At 38.2% G+C, this 23,810-nt stretch overlaps 1 protein-coding gene across 4 annotated transcripts in view; it reads left to right on the top strand.

Annotated features, from left to right (window-relative positions):
• Positions 1–23,810, top strand: part of LOC129432613 (kinesin-like protein KIF21A) — a 67,985-nt gene that overhangs the window by 35,110 nt on the left and 9,065 nt on the right. For 2 of the 4 annotated variants that reach the window (XM_055191120.2, XM_055191118.2), the window contains 17 exons: positions 2,274–2,349; positions 4,778–4,883; positions 4,976–5,164; positions 5,369–5,568; positions 5,830–5,937; positions 6,018–6,086; positions 6,223–6,368; positions 8,994–9,138; positions 10,316–10,510; positions 10,593–10,694; positions 10,771–10,936; positions 11,054–11,074; positions 16,365–16,422; positions 16,610–16,664; positions 19,005–19,189; positions 19,376–19,492; positions 22,937–23,073. In XM_055191120.2, coding sequence (XP_055047095.2) covers positions 2,274–2,349; positions 4,778–4,883; positions 4,976–5,164; positions 5,369–5,568; positions 5,830–5,937; positions 6,018–6,086; positions 6,223–6,368; positions 8,994–9,138; positions 10,316–10,510; positions 10,593–10,694; positions 10,771–10,936; positions 11,054–11,074; positions 16,365–16,422; positions 16,610–16,664; positions 19,005–19,189; positions 19,376–19,492; positions 22,937–23,073 — 2,075 coding nt within the window. Of the gene's footprint in view, positions 1–2,273; positions 2,350–4,777; positions 4,884–4,975; positions 5,165–5,368; positions 5,569–5,829; positions 5,938–6,017; positions 6,087–6,222; positions 6,369–8,993; positions 9,139–10,315; positions 10,511–10,592; positions 10,695–10,770; positions 10,937–11,053; positions 11,075–16,364; positions 16,423–16,609; positions 16,665–19,004; positions 19,190–19,375; positions 19,493–21,321; positions 21,521–22,936; positions 23,074–23,810 lie in introns of those variants that run through there. The other 2 variants (XM_055191121.2, XM_055191119.2) reach the window with 2 other exon arrangements.

Genomic DNA, 23,810 nt, shown 5'->3' with positions numbered 1-23,810 from the left:
TCAGCCTTTATTCATTTCAGTTTATACCAATACTGCTGTTTATTGTTTGTTCATTGTGCATGTTAACTAACCAGTGTTAAGAGACATGTACAGTACCAGTTAATGTTGCAATTAATATTAACAAAGACTAATAAGTGCTGTAATAGGTATTTAAGGTGTTCATTTTTAGGTCATGTTAACTAAGGGCCTGTTTACACGAGATCGCTCGAGGGTGAAAACGTAAAAATATTTTATCGGATGTGCCTTTCGTTTACACGGTGACGGCGTAAACGAAAGTGAAACCACCCTCCAGAGTGGAAATCTTAAAAACGATCTACCCTCACGTTCCCGTCTAAAGGGTAAAAACGCAAAAGTCTGCTCACGGTGGCTCTCGTCGCGTACGCGTTTACGTCACAGGCATGCGCCAGTTCAGGAAAATAACAACAAACATGTCAGATTATTTCCATAAATCGGACCTTCAAGTTGCCATAGCAGCTCTGATAAATATACAAGACTTTCCAGCAGTTGTACGAAATATTCACAGCTAGTATTACTGATCAGAAAATGTGCATTAATTACCTCCATCAAATTGTTGATGTGCTAATTCATCAGAGGCAAACCAGAAGGCTTTAAACGAGACTTGGGAGAACAAGGAAGAGGGTTGTACGCTGGTGCACGGACTTGGTGGTGTTGCGTGTCAGTGCTTCGCATTCCCACCTAGCCGTCTGGAGTGCATACTACATCGAATATCACACATTTTTGCATCACCGTATGCACGCAGATTTCCTCCTCAATACGCTCGTATAAACGCGGAATAAAAAGTGATAACGCAACCCCACTTTTGCGTTTTCTTTTCAGATCGTTTCCATGTAAATGTAGCCTAAAGTTATGCAAATAGAAGCTTATCGTGAAGTGTTACCATTTGATCTATACTAATGTAATCACAGATTACTCAGTCTTGCGTGGATTCTAGTTACTTTTAGCAGTGTTACACTGCTTTGTTAGATGAGAATGTCACCCCCCACCCATAAATAAAACTTGGTACTGAGCAAAACTTTCCTGGTTGCCTTAAAATTCCAATATAATCAACTTGAAGCAACAAGTCATTTCAACTTAGAGCCTGTTTACACGAGAACGCTCGAGGGTGGAAACGTAAAAAGATTTTATCGGATGTGCCTTTCGTTTACACAGCGAAGGCGTTTTGGGGGCTTAAAAACGCAAAAAAGTGAACCCATCCTCCAGAGTGGAAATCTTAAAAACGATCTACCGTCGCGTTCTCGTCTAAAGAGTAAAAACGCAAAAGTCTGCTCACGGTGGCTCTCGCCGCATACGCGTTTACGTCACAGGCATGCGCCAGTTCAGGAAAATAACAACAAACATGTCAGATTATCTCCATACGTCAGACCTTCAAGTTGCCATAGCAGCTCTGATAAATATACAAGTCTTTCCAGAAGTTGTACGACTTATTCACAGCAAGTATTACTGATCAGAGAAGGCGCATTAATTACCTTTATCAAATTGTTGATGCGCCAATTCGTCGGAGGCAAACCAGACGGCTTTGGACAAGACCTGGGAGAACCAGGAAGAAGGTTGTACGAAGGCAAAGAGGCACACGAACTTGGTGTTGTTTTGTGTCAGTGCTTCACTTTGCCACCTAGCCGCCTGGAGTGCATACTACATCGAATATCACACACTTTTGCGTCACCATATGCACACAGATTTCCCCCTCAAAATGCTCGTATAAACACGGAATAAAAAGTGATAACGCAACGCCACTTTTGCGGTTTCTTTTCAGATTGTTTTCATGTAAACGTAGCTTAGGATTTTATCTCGACTTAGCCCAGTATTCTCAAACCTTTTAGCATTCCCCCTTGTGTATGGTGCTTTCCTCTGCACCAATTTTATTTTAAAAAGGTCATACATTTGGCGACCATATCTCGCCCCCCAGTTTGAGAACCACTGACTTAACCTAATTCAACATTATTTTTTAAGTTACAGCAACTCTTCACTATTCGCAATAAAAAAGTACTAAGGAAATGACTTGTAAATTAAAGTTGACTATACTTAACATTTTAAAGCAAGCAGGAATTTTTACAATGAAGTGGCAAAGTATACAATAGAGTAAAAGATGTTTCACCATAATTCACCATGACAGGAAAAAGTTGTTCATAAAGACAACTTTATTTTGTGAGGGCTTTAACCAAATCTCTGGGCTGAGGATCTTCTTTCTATGCATCGTTCTTAAGTCAGTGGTCTTTGGTTTTAATCATGTTTCTCATGATGTCATGATACAGTGTCGTTAAGGAGGAGGGGCCAGATAATGAGCAGGACAAGGAGCCCTCCGAGAGAGCCAACGAGGAGCAAGAGGCGGTATGTTTATCTGATTTTCCTTTGTACAATAGTGACAGAGCGCAGTTATGCAAATTTGAAAAACACGCCCACTGGGGGGGAAAGCAATCCAACCGTCTCCATTGACTTTGTATTGCGAGAGGCCGCCTCCTTGTCATTTCTGGCTTATAACAAAAAACAGAATAATGCGTAAAAGCTGCTCTGTGACGAGATGTACAGCTAGCGAGCTAAAAAGCACAGAAATAAGTTTTTATAAGCTGTCAAGCCGTAAAACTCAGCCTTTAAGGAGAAAAAAGTGGGTCGCCGACTACATTTTCCCCTAGTGGACGCAGTTCTACTAATAGTAGTACTATAAAGTTGCCTGTTTCCACTTTTGTGTCCCTAAACGCTTGTTTTTTGGGGTCGACAGCTTATAAAAACGTATTTACAGATAAAACTTAAAAACAGAATAATGCCTAAAAGCTGCTGTGTGACAAGGTGTACAGCTAACAAGCCAAAAAACCCAGAAATAAGTTTTTATAAGCTGTCAAGCCATAAAACTCAGCCTTCAAGGAGAAAAAAGTGGGTCGCCGACTACATTTCCCCCTAGTGGACGCAGTTCTACTAATATGAGTACTATAAAGTTGCCTGTTTCCACTTTTGTGTCCCTAAACGCTCGTTTTTTGGGGTCGACAGCTTATAAAAACTTATTTACAGATAAAACTTAAAAACAGAATAATGCCTAAAAGCTGCTGTGTGACAAGGTGTACATCTAACAAGCCAAAAAACCTAGAAATAAAGTTTAAAGACACAAAAGTGGAAACAGGCAACTTTTCATAGTACTACTATTAGTAGAACTGCGTCCACTAGGGGGGAACGTAGTCGGCGATGCACTTTCTTCTCCTTAAAGACTGGGTTTTACGGCTCGACAGCTTATAAAAAGTATTTCTGGGTTTTTTGGCTTGTTAGCTGTACATATTGTCACACAGCAGCTTTTAGGCATGATTCTGTTTTTTGTTATAAGCCAGAAATGACAAAGAGGCGGCCTCTCGCAATACAAAGTCAATGGAGACGATTGGATTGTTTTCCCCCCTGGTGGGCGTGGTTTTCAGGGTATGACGCGCTGCGCTCTGTCTCTATGAAAAACCGTTGTAACATTGCTTCACTGCTACCAAAAATTAATAAATAAAAATAGCTTGATGATTCAGTTTGTCAGGAGCGTAAATTGCAGTCAAGTATAATTAAGGATAATTAAGCCCGTTATTAGGGATTACCCAGGAGTTGAGCAGTTAAATGTGAATTGTGAGTAAAAATAGTAGAGATACACATTTTCCACCGATAGCAATTATTTAGACTAATATCTTCCAATACCGATGCCGATAGTTTGTTGGTTATATTAACTTGCATTATCTTAATTTTACACATTTAATTTTCTTAATGTTATTAATGTTATTCAATAGCAGCTTAACCAAGCTGGGAGACCAGCTTAAACCAGCTCACCAGCTTATGCTGGTCTTAGCTGGATTTTTCAGTAGGCCAACGCGGAATGTCACAGAATTCTGCAAATTTAGCTTTCTTTTTTTATCATTATATCTCATTTTCAAATGCTATGTTTTTGTTTCAATATACAGGAAATGACAGAAATATGCGGAAACATTTTTCTTTTGTGTAATGTTGGATGTAAAGAAACGTATGTTCGCTTCTCGTCATGCATTGCACACAATGACAAGCATTATCAAAGCGCAAGCAGGTTTCGTCAAAGCTTATGATTAAAAGAAAAAACTAAACATTTGGTTACTTGTCAGTAGCACGGTTGTAGTACATTTCGGTTACTGTGACAGGCAAAATACATCGGCTTATATGTCATTTAATAAATTTCAATACATTATTTTTAAATTGTATTCGTTTAGTGTTTTTAGTTGATGTGCTTTTTGATAACTATTTAATTTAACCATTAAAACCAGAATCCAGAAAAATGGAAAACACGGAATTTAAAAAATAAAACGGAATTTGGGAAAAAATAAAACTGATTTCTTAGGGCCCTATTCATGTAATGACCACTAATATTGAACATTAAACTAGTGACGTTTCTTTACATTTTCTAAACACAGATATCATATTCATTGCATTTTCCTGTTCTCTTTTGATTGACAGGATATATTAGCCATGATTATCGGCTGTTTTTAAGCTACCTTTATCGACCGATACCGATTATTGCCCAATATATCGGTGCATCTCTAAAAAATAAATAGGCTTTAAAAGTTAATCCTCAATACCTTCGCTGGGAAAAGTCAAGTTGAGTAGTTGAATAAAGAAACTGAATCTGGATTATGTCATATACAGTATGATGCAGGTCCTAGGTGTTCAACTCTGGAGTCCAGAAGCTTGATACATGTAGGGGCAGAGATCAAAATCGTGACTTTGTAAGTGATTCAATACAATGATGCTAATGAATGTGTAACTGTTGCAGGATGGAAGTGATCATGATGAAATCGAGGAGGCAGATGGAGATGAAGAGGAGGATGAGATGGAGGTGGAGAGCTCCGATGAATCAGACTCCGAGTTGGAGGAAAAAGGTAAAACTTTTATAGAAACTCGACAAGCTAACCAAGTCGGTTACCATCTATCGTCTGATTCGTTGCTTTCCTTCGTGTGTGTTTGTAAACAGAGGACTTCCAGGCAGATCTGGCCAACATCACGTGTGAGATCGCCATCAAGCAGCGACTGATAGATGAGCTTGAGAACAGTCAGAGACGCCTGCACACGCTCAAACAACAATACGAACAGAAACTCATGATGCTGCAGAGCAAAATCAGAGACACGCAGCTGGAGAGGGACCGTGTACTGCAAAACATGGGTACAAAATGCATACAAAACTCAAATGATGCCAAAACAAAAATATTAAGTACACTAAAAAAACAAAAGGAACTGCATTTAAAATTGACATATTGATGCATTTTCATCTCTATCTGTGCCGCCCTCTTGTGGTACTGTTTGGAAATAGCTTAAACTGAAAATGCTTTTTGATGAAGGCACTATTCAAGTCTAAATTTCATTGCAGGCTCAGTAGAATCGTGTACGGAGGAGAAAGCAAAGAAGATAAAATCAGAATACGAGAGGAAATTGAACTCAATGAACAAGGAGCTGCAGAAACTGCAGTCGGCACAGAAGGAGCATGCGCGCCTGCTGAAGAACCAATCACAGTATGAGAAACAGCTGAGGAAACTGCAGCAGGAAGTGACCGAGATGAAGAACACCAAAGTATGTTCTTGAGAGCCCTTCCGTCGCCAGAAACAGTCATATTGAGCTTATCATAGTAAAAGAAAAGCTTAATCTTGTTATATCCAATATCTTTTGCTAGTGTATGTTGTAACTTGTAACCAGCCCTAAACTTCCTATCAACACCATACTGTTGCACCCATGATGCCCTAGCATTGAACAAGCGCAAATTTCTTCATTAATATTACCCTGTTGTTCATGTTTATCATTGGTTTTGTTATCATAATTACTTGTCGTATTTAGGTGGGTCTGATGAAGCAGATGAAGGAGCAACAGGAGAGGAACCGCGCCTCAGAAACCCGCCGTAACCGAGAGATCGCCACACTAAAGAAAGACCAGCGCAAACAGGAGGTGAATCATCGCCCCCTGGGAATTATGGTATATTCTCAGACTCCAAGTTTAATCACTTTTCTTCTTCCGTCTCTTTTTAGCACCAGCTGAAGCAGCTTGAGGCACAAAAGAGACAACAGGAGCTTATTTTGCGCAGGAGGGCAGAGGAGGTGACTGAATCTCTTAATGCGCCTTTACACCTTAAGCTATATATTGGATTTATCACATCAATATCTTCAACTTGAATATCTAGAATATGACACCATTGAAAAATATAACTACAGTTTGGTCTCTTTCCTGCATCAGATAACCGCCCTGAGGCGACAGGTGCGGCCCGTATCCGGCAAGGTTAACCGTAAGATCAGTTTACCAGAATCATTACAGGAGTCATCACCCCGTGCGGCTCCTCTGCGACCGCAAACCGCAGGGGCCGTTGCATCTAATGGAACAAGGTAATGTGCGTTTCATTTTTAGGTGGGTAACCTTAATGTGAGGTTTGTGACACTGGCCTCACCAGAATTACAAAAGTAATGATAGCAGGTTTTTCGAACACTTTCCTATTCTATTAAACAGTTTGCTCAAACTATATAGCAATGTTGTGGGAGTGCCACAATGTTTTTGCTCTTTTATGCAAATGTAATGTCAAAGTTTACTGTACTTGTAGTTTACAGGACAAAAAATATTTTAACATTGAGTAAATGACATGCATCACCTTTATAGTCTGAGTAAAAAGTGCGATGTGCGTGTGTGTGGTAGTGATGGGACAATATATTGCAGAGGCTGATATATTGGCCGATATTTGGATATTTTTTAAGATAAATCTTTTCAAACGACCAGTAAAATTTTCTATTACTTAAATTTGATGTTTGTATTAAAAAAGGCACTCAGTGTCACTCAATGTAAAGCCAAAGTAAAATGACTACCATTTATTATTCACTTTTATAACACGATGTTATGTTGTGTCACACACAAACCCATGCTAGTTTAACACACTTATTCAAACAGTACCATAAGATGTCAGATCCACATTAATTATGTCTTGTAAATATGTTTTAACAATTTAAAAGGGTATATTTATAAATGAAGAGTTTGGTTTTAAAACGTGATAAACGCCATTTAAAAAAAATAGTAACAATATAATCAGTATCGTATCTGGTCAGTGTTAAAAAGTAAATTCTACATTTTATGCAAAATGCGATATTCGTCGTGTTATTCTGTCATCTTTTCTCCCCTTTTTTCCAAAACGCGACAAAGCCAGTCTTCCTTCTCTGCAGAATGCAATAAATCCGCTCAGCAAATCACAGCGCACCATTTCACACATTGTAAACAGCAATAGCGACAGAGCGCCGTTATGCAAATTTGAAAACCCCGCCCACCGGGGGGGAAATCAATCCAACCGTCTCCATTGACTTTGTATTGCGAGAAGCCGCCTCCTTGTCATTTCTGGCTTATAACAAAAAAATGAATAATGCCTAAAAGCTGCTGTGGGACAATATGTACAGCTAACAAGCCAAAGAACCCAGAAATAAGTTTTTATAAGCTGTCGAGCCGTAAAACCCAACCTTTAAGGAGAATAAAGTGGATCGCCGACTACGTTTCCCCCTAGTGGACGCAGTTCTACTAATAGAAGTACTATGAAAAGTTGCCTGTATCCATTTTTGTGTCTTTAAACGCTCGTTTTTTGGGGTCGACAGCTTATAAAAACTTATTTACAAATTAAACTTAAAACCAGAATAATACCTAAAAGCTGCTGTGTGACAAGGTGTACATCTAACACGCCAAAAAAATAAATAATTAATTTTTTATAAGCTGTCGACTTCAAAAAACGAGCGTTTAGACACAGAAATGGAAACAGGCAACTTTTCATAGTACTCCTATTAGTAAAACTGCGTCCAATAGGGGGAAACGTAATCGGCGATCCACTTTGTTCTCCTTGAGAGCTGGGTTTTGCGGCTCGACAGCTTGTGGGGACTTATTTCTGTGTTCTTTGGCTTGTTAGCTGTACATATTGTCCCAATGCTTTTGGGCATTATTCAGTTTTTTGTTATAAGCCAGAAATGACAAGGAGGCGGCCTTTTGCAATACAAAGTCAATGGAGACTGTTGGATTGCTTTCCCCCCCGGTGGGCGTGGTTTTCAGGTTGTGACGCGCTGCGCTCTGTCTCTATGGCGGGGCGTTGAGTACACGAATCCTAGTTTTCCTCATCTACTTTGTACTTTGTGATCAACAAACAAACAAAAACAAAATAATACTTTTGATGGCAATGATAAACCTGTGGTGGTTTTCTGTGGTGGGGAAGAAACGTAAGCCATCAAAATCGAATAATTTACTTGAGAGGCACTCAGGTGAAGGAAAAATGGCGGCTGTTACTTGTTCTCTCGACAGCATCAAGCTTCTGTCCTGCTAACACATTGAGCCCAGAGGATCTTATGAAAAACTTTACATTATTTTACTCAAAGTCAACGAAAATTGAGCAGGAACAAAACATTTTACAGCAATGACAGTGTTCTTAATATGACAATGTAAGTGTTTTGATTTAATGCCATTTATGTTTATTTTTTAATCATTGTATACCACTAGTCAACTAAATGAATATAACATGGCAAAGATGAATGCACATTTATATATTGATTCAATAGATTTATAGCATTTTGAAAAAAACAACTTGTCATGGATTTATTGCATTTTGCAGAAAAAAATAATCTGTTTATATAATAAATCTTTGAAAATCAAATTATGGATTTGAATTTTTAATGTTTTTATAACCTCAAGATGCTTTGTGAAAGTTTGTAACAGAAAATAGTGGTTTTCATCTTGTCACTTTCTTGGTATAGAAAACACGTTTTTACAGCAATTAGTCAAAATGGATTTATTGCGTTTTGGAACCAAACTCTTCAAATATTATGCATAATTGATGTTTATTTATTTTTTTACCAATTTTCTGTTTGTCTCTAATTTACTTTAATAACATTTGTGTTATATCATCCTCATAGTGGTCATACAGCTTTTTCTTATTATCGGCATTGGTCATAAAAAACCCATATTGGTCGACCTCTAGTGTGTGGTTTATTTTACAGAAAATACCTGATGAGAAAAGGAGGTGTATACTCTGCAAGGATGGCACGGGCCAAATGGCAGTCACTGGAGCGTCGTATTAGTGACATCATCATGCAGAGGTTGACCATTTCCAACATGGAGACTGATATGAATCGATTGCTTAAGGTGACAATTGATTATGTTTTTCACAATTTTGTATCATTTAAAGATTACCCTGCAAGCCAGTGACAGAGATTATATACAGTACTGCATATGTGACCCTGCATGTAAAATTCAGGTTAAAGTCTTGTAATCTAATTATGAGATTGGGACCATTAAAGTTTGGTAGCAAGTTTTGATTTTAACCTTTGACCTTGAGTCAATATTACAGTCGCTTTGAAGCGTTTCTTAAATCATTCTTAAAATTTGCTAAATAAAAAGTGCATTTCTTAGAACAATTCGTACATACTGCAAAACATCATATGCATCAGTTCAGTTCACATTTACAAAAGACTTAAAAAAAACCTGGAAAACATGCTTACAGTAAAAGATTATAACACAAAGATCAACAATTTTGCATGACATGTTGTGTACGAAGAACTAATTCCTAAATGTTTTGAGGTGTAAGACTATTCAACAGAAAAAATGTATCTTGATGAAAATGACATAAGCAATTGAAAATGTAGCAATCAGCAGACAATTGTCCATAATCAACTATATGATTGTACAAAAGCATACAGTTTGTCCAAAACAATGAGAATTTGCTTTTATGTTGTGCACAACTGACTTGATGATGTGGAGGTTGAACAAAGTGTTTTGAAAAATAATGTCTGATCCAGTGGCGGCCGGTGACTTCTTTTTTGTCACAACATGTATGTAGCACGTCGTGTGTGGTTCGTCATTTCAAAATATGTGTTTGGCGTGTCGAGTGAACCTATGTGCATCATGTGGGTTGTCAAAATAAGTGCCTGCTGCAGATGCGTCTAAAGGGTTTATGATAAAAGAGACGCTCGCGTTTGCCAGATATTCGCACAATCTCATGCGTAATCAGAGTTTACTGTTAAGGGAGTGTCTTGCGTGTATTTTGTGAACGTGAGCGTCTCTTTTATCATAAACGGTTTTGATGCGTGTGCAGCAGGCACTTATTTTGACAAAACACATGATGCACATGGTTCACATAACGCAACAAACACATCTTTTGAAATGCAAGCAACACACATGACACTCTTTTTTGAATTAGCGCCCCTCAGATGAGCAGTCACGAGCCACCACTGCTCTGATCTGAGAAATGCTCCAAAGCGACTGAGAAAAGCTAATGATTAATCTAAATTCAATGATATATCTTACAATTCTGTGTCCATAGCAACGTGAGGAGCTGACCAAGCGCAAGGAGAAGGTGATGAGGAAGAAGGACAAGATTGCGAGCGAAGACATGGATGCCGACAGGACCGTCCTCTCTCTATCTGAAGAGATCGAGTCGCTGACTGCTAACATAGACTACATCAACGACAGCATCGCTGAGTGCCAGGCCAACATCATGCAGATGGAAGAGGCCAAGGTGTGCAACATAGATGTTGTACAGTACCATACTGTATTACAGTATTATATAAATAATGTTTTATATTAATTGGTCAATCTAGGAAGAAGGAGATACAGTGGACGTTTCTGCTGTGATCAGCTCATGTACGCTATCAGAGGCTCGTGTCTTGCTCGACCACTTTCTGTCTATGGCCATCAATAAGGTATTAGAGATCAATAGTAAATAAATACAGTATATATCAGTGCACCCTAGTTATTATGGTCATAACTCTTTCTCAGGGCTTACAAGCTGCACAGAAAGAGTCTCAAATCAAAGTAATGGAGGGCCGTTTGAAGCAGACGGAGATCAACAGCGCCACTCAGAACCAGCTGCTCTTCCACATGCTGAAGGAGAAAGCCGAACTTAACCCGGAGCTGGACGCTTTGCTCGGAAACGCTCTCCAAGGTCTGACATGAATGCAAACGGGTTCAGCATCTAGCATGGTTTTTTATTTTCTACATTTGTTCTTTTTAAGTTGGATTTTGATTTGCTTTTGTCTTTTTGTTGCCTGAATTCAAACAGAACTAGGTAACGTGCCGTCGGGTAAGTAGAGGCCACTAGAGCTGTCCACCTGTGCATGAGTCACCTGTAGACTAACCGCAGACAGTAACCGTAGCATAGAGCTGCATGGTTCTTACCTAAACTCACCTGCGGACTTCACTCTTTAAAACACATTTCTCACAATTCAAGTATCAACTATAGAAACGCCTTAGAAAGCTTTCATGTGGATTACTTTTACATGTAAGTGTAGGTCCAGACAGTATTATTCAATAGTGCAAAGCAAGATGTTAAGTATTGTTGAAAAATGTGACCCTATGTGTTTAAATCTAAGCTAAAGTCAGTTTAAATTTTGTAAAATCATCCTAAATAATGTAAAGATTGTGAAAATATTACCTTGATATGTTTATTATTGACTTAGTATGGCAGGGGTGTCGAAAGTCGGTCCTGGAGGGCCTTTGTCCTGCAGAGTTTAGCTAAAACTTCCCTTAACACACCTGCCTCAAAGTATCTAGTCTGCCTAGTAAGACCTTGATTAGCTGGATCAGGTGTGCTTGATTAGGGTTGGATTAAAACTCTGCAGAGACACCGGCAGCCCCGCCGCTCCCATAACGCGCATCACGCGCTGTGCGTAGGGCACCAGGTGCTGATAGGGCACCAAAAATAAGCCTATTGAAAAAAAATATATAATGCTGATAGAATTTCATTAGCCTATAGAAATATTATCAGGCAATTTTTATCCATGTATATGTTACAAAAAAAGGTGAAACGAGATAATTTAATCGCTTTAGTATAGAAAATATGCCCCCCAGCCTTTGATGGTCCGTGCCGGTTGATCGCGCGGGCGCCTGACGAAGTTTGACAGAGGCCGTTTCTCAATCCGAAGGCTGCAGCCTCCAGAGGTCGCATTTCTAGGCTGGATACGTCATCAAAACTTTCTTATTTCGTAATATAAACGCTTATTAAGTTGACTATTATTCTTAGTTAATCGTAAATGGTTGTAATATTCTTATGACTTGATAATGTAATGTTCAGTTAACTGAAATAAACCAGGCTTGATGACGTATGCAGCCTGCATATGCGACCTCGCGCAGGCTGCAGCCTTCGGATTGAGAAACGGCCAGACAGTAGGCAACTTTTAAAAATGGCCCTGAAAAGACAGCAGGAGTCAGGATCGGGAAAAAGAAAAACTGCGGGATGATGCGCGTGCATCACTTGCAGGTAAGTCCATCATGTTTAATCAATCCAAATAAGGGAAATGTGCATGGGCTGCAGCTGCTGCTAATCCGAATGCGCCTCGAACGCGCCTCGAACTTTCTGTGCTGACATCAATGTTAGCAAACATGTTGTTATAATTTATAACTTTAGTGCAAGTTAAATTGAGATTTTACTGTAAAACATTACCTATGCATATGCATTTTACAAATAACTGACGCCAGCTGTTACTTTCTTTACTACGTTTCTTTAGATATTGAGCAGTAGTTTTTTTGTGGTTTATTTTGACGTGACGGTGGTTAATACTTTCTCAGTAAAAGTTAACGTTAGCAGTCAGTGCACATGTAGGCTAACAATTCCTGACTGTTAAATATATATAAATATAAAATGTCATCATGTATGTATGATATGAAGCAAACATTACTGTGACACTTAGTTCTCTAAATCTTTGTTTTATTTAAGAATATTGGTTATTCTTGTTTACTTATTGATGTTTATTAATGTAATTTATTTAAACTGACATTGTACCTGGGAAAAACATGTCTGGATTATTTTGATAATTTTTTTATTTTGTTAAAAATAAAAATTCTATAAAAGTTTGCACGTTCAAATTAGTGTGTGTTGGCTAAAACTGTGAAGATTTTACTTTCTGCTTTTAAGTTATATGTTTGTAAAAAGTTAAACTGGCAAAAACAAACATTTTTTTTTCTCAGGGTCGGGGTGGGGGGCATTATAAAGGAATTATAGGGCACCAAAATGTTTAGCAGCGGCACCCGACCGGCCCCCCAGGAGCAGGAGTGGACACCCCTGTAGTATGGTCATATCAACGATTGAAATTAAACTTTGATGCTCAAATTCAATGTTTGAAATCAAACTCTGATGCTCAAAATGTAACTATTTGATGATACTTTAGCTTGGATTTCACAGACAGGGTCACATTTACTTTACGAACCAAGTTTGTAAACATTGATGGATAGATAGGATACGATTAAATTGATAGGATGGATGGATGGATACTATGGATGAATGGATGGATACTATGGATGAATGGATGGATACAATGAATGGATATGATGGATACGATGAATGGATATGATGGATGGATGGATACAATGGATGGATGGATACAATGGATGGATGGATACGATGAATGGATATGATGGATGGAAACGATGGATGGATGGATGGATGAAAAGATAGGATGGAAGGATAGATGGATGGATAGATAGGATGGATAGATAGGATGGATAGATAAGTAAATAGATAGATGGATGGATGCATAGATAGATAGGATGAATGGATAGGATACGATGAATGAATAGGATGGATGGATGGATACGATGAATGTATAGGATGGATGGATACAATGAATAGATAGGATGAATGAATAGATAGATGTATGAATAGGATGGATGGATGGCAAGGCATGGATAGGATGAATGGATGGATAGATAGATGGAAAGATATGATGGATGGATGGATGGATAGGATGGATGAATTGATAGGATGGGTGGATACAATGAATGGATAGGATGGATGATAGATAGATGAATAGATGGATGGATACGATGAATGTATACGATGGATGGAGATGATGAATGAATAGGCTGGATGGATGGATGGATACAATGAATGTATAGGATGGATGGATGGATACAATGAATGGATAGGATGGATGGATGGATAAGATGAATGCATGGGATACAATGAATTTATAAGATGGATGGATGGATGGATACGATGAATGGATGGAAAGATGGATGGATAGGATGGATGGATAGATGGATGGATGGATGGATAGGATGAATGGATGGATAGATAGATGAAAAGATAGGATGGATGGATGGATAGGATGGATGGATACAATGAATGGATAGGATGGATGGGTGGATAGGATAAATGGATAGATAGATAGATAGATAGATGGAAAGATAGAATGGATGGATAAGATGGATGGATGGATGGATGGGTGGATGGATGGATGGATACGATGAATGTATAGGATGGATGGATGGATGGATAGATAGGATGGATAGATAGATGTATAGGATGGATACGATGGATGGATAGGATGGATGGATTGATAGGATGGATGGATGGATGGATGGATACAATGAATGGATAGGATTGATGGATGGATAAGATTAATGTATGGGATACGATGAATGTATAAGATGGATGGATGGATGGATGGATGGATACGATGAATGGATGGAAAGATGGATGGATAGGATGGATGGATAGATAGATGGAAAGATAGGATGAATGGATGGATAGGATGGATGGATACAATGAATGGATAGGATGAATGGGTGGATAGATAGATAGATTGAAAGATAGGATAGATGGATAAGATGGATGGATGGATGGATGGGTGGGTGGGTGGGTGGATGGATGGATTGATGGATGGATAGATAAATAGATAGATGGAAAAATAGGATGGATGGGTGGATACGATAGATAGATAGATGGATGGATGGATGGATGGTTGGATGGATGGATGGATGAATAGATAGATAGATAGAAAGATATGATGGATCCCAAATGGGAAATTGATGGATTTTTTTAAAATATACTATTACAGTGACTTCTCGGGTGGGCAAAAATGCAGTCCAACTTTTTTATGCAGCTTATGGTTATGTTTATCTACAGCTGATCTCTTCCGATTGACATTCTGGCTTTTATTTCTAGGTCTGGAAAGGGTCATATTTACTCTGCATTAGGGGTGTCACGATTCTCCAAATCCTCGATTCGATTACATTTTCGATTCTAAGGTCACGATTCGATCCGATTCTCGATTTTTACATATATTTATATAGGCATATAATTTAGACAAAAATTATATGCCATTATTTATTATTATTATTATAATACTTTAACATGCACATTGCACAACTCGCATGGGGGTTTGTGGGCTTCACTTAACGCGAGAGCTTGTAGAGAGAGGATTCCTTTTTGCATGCACATGGACTAGAGATGCGCGGTTGGCAGTTACATGGATCGGGCGGAGGACGTGCCGAAAAATAATATTTTAATTAAATTCGGGCAGGTGCCGGATCGACTGCTTGTTATTAGCTGTGTCCTTCTACGCATGCAACCTCTCTGTCTTTCATAGTGACTGCCTCAGAAGTTCAAGAAGAGAACTGAAATGAGACGGTCTAGCCTTCTGAGGACCCAAAATTTGCGTCACCTGCTGCACACGCCCCCAGTAGCGCCCACCGTGCCTGTCAGCAGAAAACAGCGGAGACATTTCTGACTTATTAAAATGGTGGACGGATGATGAGTTTTGTTATGCGGTTGCGGATGAAATAATAGTCCATCCGCACATCTCTAACATGGACTTAATGCACATGGACTTAATGCGCGTGTCTTGGACTCATAGCATCTGAAATAAACCCAGCATCATAAGCAGCTGCGCTTCTCTCTGTCTCACGTGCACACGCTCTCGCATCTGTCCGAAGTCTGAACATAAACTAAAGTAGTAATCCTTACGTATGTGTTCAGTTTTATGCGTTTCATGCGAGCTGAGGCAAACTATCCTTTTGTTTAAAATATAACCCGCTGCATATTTGCGCCTCCCTCACTATCGCGCACATGCAGAGAGCTGCGCTCTGTCTAAAGTCAGATCACGTAATCCTGTTTATGATATGCATTTCAAGGAGTTGTAGAAATACATCCCTCGTGTTTAAAATATGATCGCGTTCCGCTGGACAGATGTTTTTAAAGGCATCTCTGAGAGTTTTTTTCCGCGCTTGGCAAGCCGACCGGACGTGAAATGGGGGCGTGGCAGCATCGACGATCCCATTTTTTATTTCGAAGTTCGAAGCTGTGACTTAATTTCGATCGATTTCGATTTAAAATCGAAATCGTGACACCCTTACTCTGCATCTAAATCCACACATTCATTCTCTATTCCCAGCATTTTCTGTTGGTTGATTAAAACACATTTGCAACCCCAATGCTGGCGTCCAGGCTTCTCTAGTTCTTTTGAATTCAGGGTTGAAAGTGTAACACCATGATGCATGTCACTGGAATAACACTGTTTACTGATACCATACTGACAGGCTAAAATAACAGTGTACTGTCTGATGCTAATGTGTGTTTGATTGTGTTTGTTCAGAGAACGGTGATGAAAGCAGCAGTGATGAATCATCTCAGACACACACTACAGAGAAAAGGCAAGCACTGATGTACTTTCATCTACAAACTGATTCGGTCGGGCATCAAATTAAATGAAGAAATTCAGTTGTAGTAGTCATAGAGGATTTTAGCAGAAAACAGTTGTTTGGCTCCTAAATGAATTCTACCAGCGTAATTTAATCAAATCAACATTTTGATAACAAAATGTTTCTTTGTTTCTTCTAGTTGTTTGGCTTCAGATCTGATGAAGCTTTGTGGAGACACAAAAGTCAGGAATAAGGTAGGACAGCAAGTAATTGCCCCATGAAATCGGAATTTTGTGTCTTTTAGTTGATCTCTTTTAGTATTGAGGGCATCTGTAGGCGCACTTCAAATTTACAGGACAACTGGTTAAAAATATTATTAACATCTGCTTAGATGTTTAGCAATAAAAATGCTCACAAAAGTTTCTAATTTCTGATTTCAAGAGTCAATTTAAAACATCAACATCAGAACGAATATAGGGCCCTATTTTAACGATCTAAGCGCATTGTCTAAAGTGCACAGCACTACGTCTGAATGGGCGTGTCCGAATCCTTTTTTGCTAATGTAAAAATGGTTTTTGCGCCAAGCGCATGGTCGAAAAAGGGTTGGTCCTATTTTTTTAATGAGTAATGGGAGTATTTTGGGCGTAACGTGCATTAAACCAATGAGAGTCTCAGCTCTCATCCCCTTTAAAAGCCTGTTGCGCTGGCGCTATGTTTAATCCCTATTTAGATGACAGACTTCGTAAACTGAAAAACTAAGCGGAAGAAGAACATCCCCATGAAGATTAATGTTAAATAATTGTGTTGTTTTTCACTTGTTATTGAAATTGTTATTTTTTTATTAAAACCTTTAAAACACATTTTCTTTTAGTCATAGAAGTAAAAAAATCAGGCTTTTAATTGCTTTAAATGTATATACAATATCATCAAAAAATAATTTACAAGTATGTAAGAAAAGGTTTGTACTGTAAAAATACTTTATTTGTAACAAACAGGAGATAAAGAATTTACAAACGGCTCTCCGCACGTTTCAGCACTTGGACAGCGTCACTTAAAAATGTTAAAGGGATAGTTCGGCCAAAAACGATATTAAACCCATGATTTACTCACCCCCAAGCTGTCCGAGTTGCATATGTCCATCGTTTTTCAGACAAACACATTTTCGGATATTTTAGAAAATATTTTAGATATTTCTGTTCATTAAATGTAATGTTGCGGGGTCCAGGAATAGTCCACGACCTTCAAGTCAAAAAAAGTGCGTCCATCCTACACAAATTAAATCCCAACGGCTCCAGGATGATAAACAAAGGTCTTCTGTGGGTAATCCGTGTGGTGTTGTTGTAGAAATATCCATATTTAAAATGTTATTAACTTTATAAACTAGCTTCCGTTGGGTCCGCCATCTTAGACTCAGGAGAGAGGATTAGCGTAGTGTACGCACTTTTCTTAGTGACGTATGACAAATTCGGAGGGCGGGGGCACCGAGCAGCAGCAGAGAAACTCTGTACGCTGCGTAAGCTCTCATCCTGAATGCGCATCACTCCAAAATGGCGGCGCTACCGGAAGCTAGTTTATAAAGTTAATAACATTTTAAATATGGATAATTCTACAACAACACCTCACGGATTACCCACAGAAGACCTTTGTTTATCATCCTGGAGCCGTTTGGATTTAATTTGTGAAGGATGGACGCACTTTTTTGGACTTGAAGGTCGTGGACTATTCCTGGACCCCGCAACATTACATTTAATGAACAGAAATATCTAAAATATTTTCTAAAATATCCGAAAATGTGTTTGTCTGAAAAACGATGGACATATGTAACTCGGACAGCTTGGGGGTGAGTAAATCATGGGTTTAATATCGTTTTTGGCCGAACTATCCCTTTAAGCATTACTTAAAAATGTTTCTCATCTCACCATATCCACAGGTACAGAGTCATCATATACAATAAATCCGTAAGGTAGCATTTAAAAAAAAACATTTAAAAATAGATGCATTTGTTTAAAGCAAAGCATTTATTTACTTACCAGGCTACAGGTGAAGCAGCTCTTTGCGCCTTTTAACGTCTCATAATTACTCCTCATTTATGTCCAAGAGACTCAAAAATAATCTTTTACATTCAATCCTTTAATCTTTCATATTTAAAAGCGTTTTGTGCTGCTGCGCATTCATGTATGTGATGAGCAAACCAGCATTGTCGTCTCGTTTATAGGCGCATATTACTAATGCGCTCTTTAAATAACAAAAAACATATTGGACTTTAGACCAGTTTTTTGTTTGGTCAACGGCTTAGTCTATTTTAGTTGCCTCAAAATAGCAACGCGCCAACAATGCGCCTGAACACACCTCGTTTCAGACCAGAACACCCATGGGCGCAAAAGGGGGTGCAAATGCATTTGCTATTTAAACAACGTGCCATTAAACGTGAAAATGATAATTGCGCAGGGTGGAAACTAGCAAAAGACACTTGGGTCATGCATTCCGCTGCATTGCGCCGGGTGTAAGATCAGTTCATAGGTCCTTTAAAGTTTCTACTTTGATTATTAAATTATAACTAAATAAGTTGTTCTTTGAATCTAAAATGGATTTAGGCTCGTAGAAGAACAACAACTCAAATGGAGCTGCTGTACGCCAACACTGGAGACCCTGATGTCCCACCAGAGGATTTTTCTGCCTCTCTGCTTCCTGTAGTGGGGAGTCCCGAAAGTCATAAGGACCCTGCAGTCCACTTAAAAGACAGAGATGCAATATGCTTAATATCAAAGTCAAATTCTCTGTAAGTCATTTATAAAGATTTAAACATGTCTGAATTTCTTCAGTATAAATACAAAATATCAGTCAGTGTGAAAATTAGCAAAATAAAATAAGATTTTTGCATAACTACCTTTACTGCTACGATGTCTGATTCAGTATCTATGGTAAATTAAATTAAATATTGCTTCTGCTTTTTTTATAACTTCAGTGCCAGATCTCCTACGGCAACAGAAAGAAAGTCTCTGGATCGTTCACCTGTCACCCGAAGGAGAGCTCAGGAGAAAAGCCAAAACCCTGCAGACAGAACCAGAACCATGGACAAACAGTAAGAATTCATTTTTATATTGATGCTCAATTGGAAAACCATACGTTCAAATGATACTTCATTTATTCAATACAGTGTATTAGAAGTCCGGTATCGAAATAAGCGTACATTTCAACTAGAGCAACATACTAACCATAACAACTGCATAGCAAAGTCCTAGCACCCACTTAGCAAACCCGGCCTTTAAAATGTTAAGCTTTTTCAAATTCTTTGGCACGCATGCTTAGAATTGCCTGCCAAAGTACGTGTTTTGTGATTCACACAATATCCACCAGGCGGAGCATGGGCCCACATAATGTACCTCATTGTGTACTCTGTATCATACAGTAGCTCAACCAGATGAGACCACGTCAATACTATTTTGCATCTTGAAAGGAGCATCATATGCCATAAATTCGAGTCATGGACGTATTTGCATTTTCTGAAAAGCAGCATGGGGGGCAAGCCTTTTTTCTAAGGAGACGGCTGCATTGTCTGTTGCCCTGAAGGCTTGTGACTGCCAAGAGTCTTTGGAAAGTTCTTCCTGCCATCAGGCGACCCGAGAAGGCAAATCGCCGTCACTTTAGTTACTTTGGTGATGCTAATTTAGATCTGCTACAATGAAAATACAAAGTCTTTTTCATTGGGCATGTTTGGCTTTTGTTTACGGCATGCATTGATAATTGAACACACGTGCCAAATGTATGTAATAAAAATACTGAGTAACTGAATCATAAATGTTAGAGTGAATATATTTTGTCTGTTTTTTCACATAACAGACATTTACATATTTTTCAAAGGAGAAAAAAAATTAAAAATAGTCAAATAAATGTAAACAAATTATTCATTTATAAATTTTAAACATCACATGCACAAAATGTTGTTTATCTGACTTAATTGAAGGTTGAAGGTTACGACAGTACAGTAAACATGTACCCTACACGTTGCAGTCTGATTAAAATGTTAGTTTACATGGACATTCTATAAAAGTGCACAGTCAGGGTTGCCAGATTCGCGTATCAAAACCATCCCAATGGACATTCAAATCTAGCTCAATGACTATACAAAGCCCAAATACCAATAACTTAAAAACCCGCAGAAAAAATCAACTCGCTGAAAGAGTTTAAAAGTAGCCCATATATGAAGTCTGCAAAATGCAGAGGACTTGGCATCGCAGCGCTCGTCGCTTTATCTCTGGATAAATGTACAAAGTTCAGTTAGAAAAAGTTGTTCTTAAGAAGTTTTCAGATATAGATATAAAGAAAACACACTTTTCGAAAGGCACTATGCTATTTTATTGATTTATGTAATGTTATGAAAGACATGAACGCTGCAGAATGTACAGCGTGTGACCCCATTACATTAAAGGAATACTCAATTTCCTATTTTTACTTACAATTTACTTTATTGGACCTTAACAGTTTAAATGCAGTTTAAAATTGCAGTTTCAATGCAGCTTCAAAGGACTCTAAACAGTTTCAAATGAGGCATTAAGCACTGCAAAAAATGACTTTCTTACTTAGTATTTTTGTCTTGTTTTCAGAAAAATATCTAAACATTCTTAAATTAAGATGTATTTTCTTGATGAGCAAAATGACCTAGTAAAATAAGTTTAGTTTTTGAACAGGGGATATAACATTTAAGTAAATTTGTGGCGTGCTTAAATAAGTTTACTTTTTTCATAAACATTTTGTTTGCTTGTTTTAAGCACTAATTTGCTTAAATTTGATATTTTTTGTCTAAAAACTGGACTTAATTTCCTCTGGGTCTTGTCTAGCAGAACGAATTGTCATTTTCGGCAAGAAAAATAAAAAATATGTTTTAACCCACAACTTCTCGTCTTGCACCAGCCATGTGATGCGCCAGCGCGAGCCCATGTAATGTGTCATCACGTCGAAAGGTCACGGATGATGTATGCAAAACTACTGTCCCGGGGGTTACAGGTGTGGAGGAAGAGGACTGCTCAGATGTGGTTGTATGTGAAATTATACAAATTAATGTCTTTCTGTCAATTTATTGCTTATAATGGTCTGCAAATGTGCATTTTACATTATGTAACACCTGACCTTTCGACGAGAAGTTGTGGTTTAAAAATGTAAATTTTTTTATGTACATCGTTTCGCTAGATAAGACCCTTAGGCCTCGGTTGGGATCGTTGTAGCTGCATTGAAACTGTAAACTGTTGAGGTCCAATAAAGTCTATTAAATTGAAAAGAATTCTGGAATGTTTTCCTTAACTCTTTCACCGCCAGCGTTTTAAAAAAAAGTTGCCAGCCACCGCCAGTGTTTTTTATGATTTTCACAAAAGTTTAATGCCTTCCATAAAATGTTCTTCTTTAAATATATAAACATACAATATATCAAATGAAAGAACAGACCCTCTGCTTTCAACCTAAAAAAAAATTTCATCCTACCTTCAGTGGTTCTTTTGTAATCAGCTTTTGAATATGGGTAGGTTTCTGCAAAAACACCACATTTTGAGCAAAAAGCAGAGATAATTCTATTTTTGTGACAGACTTTTCATAGAGATCCCATTCAGAGCGATCTTTAAAACAGACATGGACATGTAGCCGCTTGTCATAGGGCCATACTTCTGGGTTTAAAAAGTTGTGGAACCTGGTGGATAATAGCGGTATTGCGGAAAGACGGAAATACTCGTCATTGGCGAGGAAGCGTTTTCTCTTAATTGACGAGATCAATCTCGTCAATGGGGGCGAAAGAGTTAAAAAGCATAATTTCTTTCTTGACTGAACAAAGAGGGACATCAATAATTTGGATTACATGGTGGTGAGTAAATTATCAGGAAGTTTTTTTTTTTTAAGAAAGTGGAGTAATTCTTTAATAATGCGTGTTGCCATACTATTGCATGTTTCTTTTACAAGAATCATGTGATACGTATATAAGAGGTAAATATAAGAACTTATGCACAATTCTTCTGCGCATGTGCACATGGTATCCATGTATCCGATTGAAAAAATACTACAATACACATGGTTACATGTATACTTTTCTTCAGCTGATCGGATCACAGATTGGACTACACCCCTTTTTTCAATAAGATCGAAATTTGCATCCGATCGACCTCAATCGTATTGATTAAGGTGTTTACATGAAGGCTTTTCAATTCAATTGAGCAATCAATATGATTGCAAATGGATTATTTGGTTGCATGTAAATGTACCTTGTGTTTGTTATCATCATGTGTTGCCTCCTTAAGATCTCAAAGCCACTGAAAGAAATATTAAATATTATATTAAATTATTTACTTATATGCCCCAACGGCCCACAGTATTGCCTTAAAATGCAGTAATTTTTAGTTCAGTGGCATACATAATTATCAGTATGCATACATTATTATGCAAACAATTAATTAATAATAAATGTTTAACTTATCAATAAATAATTTTTGCTTTGGTTGAATCGTTTCATGCATTAGTCTTGTGCCTGTGTGTGTATTTTATACAGAAGTGCGATAAACCCAGTTCAAGCAGTCCGATCCAGTCGAGCAGCCAAACTGCAGTGCGTGCACGTGGCCGAGGGTCATACTAAAGCCCTGCTGTGTGTGGACTCGACTGATGATCTACTCTTCACTGGTTCAAAGGGTAAGGCATTTAACTTCTTGACATTTTAAAGAGAGTAATAGCCATGCACCATGTTCTAGCCAGACAAGCATTTAATTATATATATTTTCTTTATTAGAGTTTCTCATAAACTGGTTTTGACTACAAGTTAAAATATGAAGAGTTTGGTTCCAAAACGCGATAAACGCCATTTTTGAAAAAAAAATTAGTTACTGCCAAAATCAGTATTATATCAGGTCAGTAGTTAAAAGCAAATTCTTAATTTTACGCAAAATCCAATATCCGCCGTGTTATTCTGTCATCTTTTCTCCCTTTTTTCCCAAAATGTGATAAACGCCACTCCTCCTTTTTTACAGAACGCAATAAATCATTCCTGAAATTACAGCCCACCAGTCACGCAATGTAAACAAACAATGGCGGCGCGCCGAGTACACAGAGTCCTAGTTTTCCTCATCTACTTTGTACTTCATGATCAACAAACGAAACAAAATTATACTTTAATAGCATTGATAAAACTGTGATGGTTTTCTGTGACGGGAAAGAAACGTAAGCCAGCAACATCTAATAATTTCCGCGAGAGGCACTCGGGTGCTTGTTCTCCCGACAGCATCAAGCTTCTCATCCTAACACATTGACCCCAGAGGATCTTATGAAAACTTTCCATTATTTTACTCAAAGTCAACGAAAATCGAGCAGGACTAAAACATTTTACAGCTGATCGCTGTGAAAAATGTAAAGAGACGACGTCAACTATAACC

This window comes from Misgurnus anguillicaudatus, chromosome 1, assembly GCF_027580225.2.
Source record: "Misgurnus anguillicaudatus chromosome 1, ASM2758022v2, whole genome shotgun sequence".
Classification (NCBI taxonomy): domain Eukaryota; kingdom Metazoa; phylum Chordata; class Actinopteri; order Cypriniformes; family Cobitidae; genus Misgurnus; species Misgurnus anguillicaudatus.
This window is presented reverse-complemented; position numbering and strand designations above follow the sequence as displayed.